Source organism: Sinocyclocheilus anshuiensis, unplaced genomic scaffold (assembly GCF_001515605.1).
Source record: "Sinocyclocheilus anshuiensis isolate Anshui unplaced genomic scaffold, SAMN03320099.WGS_v1.1 scaffold201, whole genome shotgun sequence".
NCBI lineage: Eukaryota > Metazoa > Chordata > Actinopteri > Cypriniformes > Cyprinidae > Sinocyclocheilus > Sinocyclocheilus anshuiensis.
This window is the reverse complement of record NW_015537959.1, coordinates 547,337-550,631: the sequence shown is the minus strand read 5'-3', so window position 1 is coordinate 550,631 and position 3,295 is coordinate 547,337. Positions and strand designations below refer to the sequence as shown.

Here is a 3,295-nt window from a genome sequence, read left to right as displayed (position 1 = left end):
GGGGGGGGCACTGCATGCAAATTTCACTCAGGTTCAAGCTGCTTGGTTTCAAAGTGACGACTTTGTTAGCAGGGCTTAATACATCGCTAAGCTATTGACATACCTTTTTTGCCTACGAATTTTGGCTGAAATTCAGCAAATGAAGGTCCACCTAGAATACTTATTATGGTGTTGGGGATTTTTAGTGACTCTCTGGTACAACATTATGTCAGTAGGTGGCAGCAAGTGACAGTCTTAAAGGGATAGTTCACACAAAAATGAAATTTACCCCTTGATTTACTCACCCTCAAGCCATCCTAGGTGTATGACTTTATTCTTTCAGATGAATACAATGGGAGTTCTATTAAAAAATGTCCTGTCTCTTCCAAGCTTTATAATGGCAGTTAATGGGGGGGTTTTGAAGCCCAAAAAAGTGCAACCATCCATCATAAAAATGCTCCACGCGGCTCCGGGGAGTTAATAAAGGCCTTCTGAAGTGAAGTGATGTGTTTGTGTAAGAAAACTATCCATATTTAAAACTTTATAAACCGTAATCTCTAGCTTCAGCTAACTGTCGTATGCGCGTTCACGAGAGAGTAGCGTATCAGCGGATGACATAGGACATATAGGTGTATCACTTTTTTTGATGGGTTGCCTGTTACTGTTGAAAGGCTAGAAACACCCCTGAATCCAATCATAAAGGGGTGCTAATTTTACTATGAAAATCAGATGAATATCATTTGTCAAGTGTTTATTATTGTTGTAGTGGTTCATTTTGCATAAATGATATTATGAAAGGATACGAATGCCGTTCACACCAGCTATCTTAAACTCATCCAGTAACTGCACTATATGTCCTTTAAGAGGGTTACGGGCTGTGGGACCAGTGGCCTGGAGAGAGGGAAAAGCTTTTGAGATGTATGTACAAACACACAATGCAAGAGAGACAAAGAACCAGGGAGAGAGAGAGCGAGAGACACTCACACATCGCAGTAATGTCAGTTCATCTTGGCCAGCCTGAGTGAATCCAGCTCCGCTCTTCAACACCTTCACTGCCACATGCCTGCCTGACCTGCAAAACCACAACGGACACTTGAGAACTTTTAAACACACATGCACACTTCAATACACACATTTACACATGTAAGGCAACACATAAAATACAAAGTTTCAGTACCTGAGGTCAATGCAGAGCCATACAGTAGAGAAATAACCCCAACCCAGCTTTGACAGAACCTTGTATTTCTTATTAAACACATCGCCCACCTGCACTGGGTGATACCCACCTATAGAGAGAGAAAGTCAATGAACTGTATACACTTATAAAAACAAAGGTTCTTAATTGGCCTCTATGGTTCCATGAAGAACCTTTAATATCCATGGAAACATTTTATTGCACAAAGGTTCTTTGTGTTCTTTACACTATGGGAAAAAGGGTTATTTTAAGAACTGTTCACTGGAGGTTCTCTGGGGAACCAGAAAAGGGCTTTCTATGGAATCACTGTATTGTATTAATGACCTTATTGACTACATGGCTCTTCAGTCTCTTTAATTTTATTACAGATTTAAAGGGGCTCACCGTAGCAGTAATCTCTTGGATCTTCATGTTCCTCTGTGTAATCAGATTCAAGATGTTCATAATTCCTCAGTGTTTTCAGCTTAGAGTCCATAACTACATGAGACCTGCATTAGAACCCACCACTTGCGTATATTATAATTTTAAAGTGATATCTGACTATTCATACATTCATGCATAATCACACATATATGATGCATAAAGTATCAGAGTCATAAATCTTTGCAGATGTAAGCATAAATAATTCAGTGGTTGCTGATGTAATGGAGCATATACAAAAGACTAAATCTGTGCTGTGTATTCTTAGACAACCATAAACGTCCGGTAGAGGTGGAAGCGCAGCTCTTCTATCCTGACACATTTGGCTCACCAAGAGTCAAATAAGCCAGTACCGCATTTAGATCTCAACACCCGCTGCTGTGGGAGTTTACAGCAGGCTCTGAACTGTGACCTGAAAATATATCATGTCACTGTCTGTCTGTCACTCATGTCACATAAGACCTTGGAGGGCAACATGAGGGCATATTCCCACAGTCAAACTCACTTTTTAATTTTAGCTTGATTGCTAGTGAAATAAATTTGACAGACACATGCAAAAAAGTACCATGGTAATACCATTGTATGACTATGGTACTCAGTACCAAAGTATAAATCATTACCATGGTAATTCCACCTGATACCATCACTTCACCACTAAAAATATAGAATTTATTTTAAATTAGTATTTTTTTCTTACATTATGTATTTATAATTTCTGATTTTAAGCAGGATTATGTAACTATTACAGAATGATCTACTACAGAATTATGTAAGATATGTAACCAAGCGCTTCCAGACAGACAGGGAAAGTTTTTAAGATGGACTACTAGACTACAAATTACACATTATATTGTTTTCATAACATATTATTAAATGTATTAAAATGTATATAATTTATAATATAGTATTTTACATTATACAGAAAATATTAGTGTTTGAACTGAAATTCAAAGTCTGCATATTAACACATACAACAACATACTAATTCATTCATTCTAAAATTATAATTCTATAATTATTGTGATGCATCTTAAACTAAAAGTACTTAAACTAAATCTCAAAGAAATGTCAATTAGGTGGATGTTCTTAAAGGATCAAAAAAGAGGTACATGACCAGAAGTCTGCTATAGACCAATAAAGCACATACTATATATAAAACAACATAACTCATCTAAATATAAAGCAGACATTTTCATTATATAAGGATTAACTTCTGCCAACACCAATTGGGCAGTACAGTATCCATGTCCTGAAGACCAGTGTTTACTGTCATACAACTGCAGCCAAACTCCGTCATTTAAACTTTTTATAGAAGAATTGAAAGATATTATTATATGGCTACCAAAGGCCACAAACAGAATATCTGACCCAATCACAACAATCCAACAGCAGAAGCACATTTTAAATATTTTTGGTGAAAACCTTTACAGTAAAATATACATAGAAGCATGCAGAGTAAAGAGGTGTGTTGTACTCACGATTTGGTGCAGATCATCTCTCTCTCTCTCTCTCTCAGTTGAGAGATATTCTGAGGAGACAGGTGGCTGTACTGCTCACTTTAACTAAAGCATAGGCAAAACAAACTTTCTGACACTGCAGAGAAAACACATTAACAAGAAGCTGCTGATGGAACATCCCACTAAAATAAGCTGCACAAAGCCAAAAGAATCCAAGTGTTTATCTGTAGCATTTAGGGCAGTG

At 37.1% G+C, this 3,295-nt stretch overlaps 1 protein-coding gene across 1 annotated transcript in view; it reads right to left on the bottom strand.

The window, feature by feature from the left end:
• Positions 1-3,089, bottom strand: part of LOC107666586 (SRSF protein kinase 3) — a 6,152-nt gene extending 3,063 nt beyond the window's left edge. Inside the window, exons 1-5 of the mRNA XM_016457994.1 lie at positions 3,073-3,089; positions 1,559-1,662; positions 1,157-1,265; positions 964-1,051; positions 783-870 (exon numbers count right to left, since the gene is read on the bottom strand). Coding sequence (XP_016313480.1) covers positions 783-870; positions 964-1,051; positions 1,157-1,265; positions 1,559-1,662; positions 3,073-3,089 — 406 coding nt within the window. The remainder of the gene's footprint in view (positions 1-782; positions 871-963; positions 1,052-1,156; positions 1,266-1,558; positions 1,663-3,072) is intronic.
• Positions 3,090-3,295: the final 206 nt, after the last annotated feature.